At 41.0% G+C, this 2083-nt stretch overlaps 1 protein-coding gene across 1 annotated transcript; it reads left to right on the top strand.

Annotated features, from left to right (window-relative positions):
- Positions 1–622: 622 nt before the first annotated feature.
- On the top strand, positions 623–937 carry LOC147027244 (putative CENPB DNA-binding domain-containing protein 1). The gene has a single exon (XM_085883606.1). The coding sequence runs from the start codon at positions 623–625 to the stop codon at positions 935–937; it is 315 nt and encodes a 104-aa protein (XP_085739732.1).
- The last annotated feature ends 1146 nt before the right edge of the window (positions 938–2083 follow it).

Consider the following 2083-nt stretch of genomic DNA (forward strand, 5'->3'; position numbering starts at 1 on the left):
ATTTCCACATATGCCAGAACCTATAGAATCTCGAAAACTAAGCTGATTTACAAAGTTTAAGCTCCAGAATTGAACTTAGCAGCAGTTCCGACTGCTAAAAAAGTGTTCTTTTTTTTTTTTCCAATTCGGATATATTTGACATTTCAGCATCTCCAAGAGGTTTTTAATCATATGATATATTGCTAATCGCTTGCCAAGCCAGCCGTTCCTTATCAACAATCTCATTGGAGTGCTTCCTTGAGTGCTTAAGGCACTTGGCGAGTGCTCTGCAATATTTTCACCATCACTGAATATTGTACAGGTGACCCTCATATGATAACCTCATATGATAACCCATGTTATGATCACGCATTTTCGCTACAGCCTGGTTTAAAACAATAACCACAACAACAACAACAACAACAACAACAAAAACAGCAACAACAACAACTACGCTATGTTATTCTGAGCAAGTCATTCACTCACAGCAGCCAAAACTATCGCTACAAAGCTTGTAACAAGTTGCCTTGGTGATAATGATCAAGTGAAGAAGAAGTCAAGAAAGTTTCATTCGTTGGAGGTGAAATTAAAACTTTCAAATGAGTTTGATGAAGGTGAGCGCAGCATTAATATTCAAAGAGAGATGGGACTTCGTGATTCTACAGTGACAACTATTCGTGACAATTGTGATAAAATCTGTAAGAGTGCTCAGCCAACAACGAATCTCAGTGTTAACAGAACTGCAAGAACTCAACCTGATGCTATTCAGAAAATGGAGAATATGCTGACCACGTGGATAGAGCATCAGAACCAACAGAACATGCGCTTGTTTGGAACGGTCATTCAAGAAAAGGAGAGGAGTTTGTGTGGTGATCTAACCAAAGATACCAATGATCCAGTGCCTTTTTCTGCCAGTCATGGGTGGTTTGAGCGCTTCAAGTCACCATACATTCCATGATCTCAAGTTGACTGGGGAAGCTGCTGCTGCTGCTGCTGCTGCTGCTGCTGCAGATAATGCTGTTGCTGAATAATTTTCAGCTGTCTTGAAATCAGTGATTGCAGATGGAGGTTACACACCAAGCCAGGTGTTTGACATCAATGAAACTGGACTTTATTGGAAACACATGCCGAACCGCACTTTCATCTTCGTCATCTTCATCTCCATCAACTCTGGGCTGAGGCAGTGATTGAGTTCAGAGGTTTCATGGAGGCTGAAGTCAGCAAAGCAAGGCAACAGATTGTGGACATGACCCTGAAAGTGGGATTTGAGGAGGTCGACAGAGATGATGTTGAGGATTTGCTTCTCACACAGGGAGGAGCTGAGCAATGAAGATATTCTGGCTCTGGAGGAAGAGTGCATCAGAGAGAAATCAGAATCAAGTCCTGAGGAGGTCATGACTCTTAAAACCCTCACGACGAATGTCATGTCTAAAGGTTTCAAAATGGTCGATGAAGCCATAGCCATCTTCGATGAGCATGATCCCGACTGCATGAGAAGTTCCAAGGTGCGGAAGGAGATGGAGAATGTCCTGAAATGTTACAAGGTGGTATACGAACAGAAAATGAAGGCAGACACTCAAGTCTCCATTATGAAGTTCTTCAAAAAAAATCCCAAGTGAATCATCCTCAATTTCATCTTCTGACCCTTCAACCTTAACTGGACAGTCTGCCTCAGCTGGATAAGCCTGCCACAAGCAATATGTACTGGATCCAACCCTGATCATGGTAACACTTATTAAAAAGTAATTAATTTCAATGTTTATATTTGTTATATGTTTTATTTATTCATTGTTTACTGGTTTTTTTGATGTTTTTATGTCGTCTTCAAAGTGAAAAGGTTGATCTCGTCCACATTTGGGGCATAGCACAGATTTTTAAGCAAAATAAATTAGATGATTACAATAAGTAAAAAATATTTTCAGTTTCAAAGCAATGAATCGCCACATCACAGCAGGATAGCCGATAGGTACGCAAGCTCACTCTAAGGCCTAAGATGTCCCAGCTATAAACTGTCATCACGATGTTTCACAGGCAGGGTATTCATCAATGTGGGTGCCGTCTCTCAGATAGACATTAAACTGGGTGTCACATCTGCCAGAATCCG

This window comes from Eptatretus burgeri, chromosome 5 (assembly GCF_056783735.1).
Source record: "Eptatretus burgeri isolate ZD-2024b chromosome 5, Ebu_testis_v1, whole genome shotgun sequence".
In the NCBI taxonomy this organism is placed as follows: domain Eukaryota; kingdom Metazoa; phylum Chordata; class Myxini; order Myxiniformes; family Myxinidae; genus Eptatretus; species Eptatretus burgeri.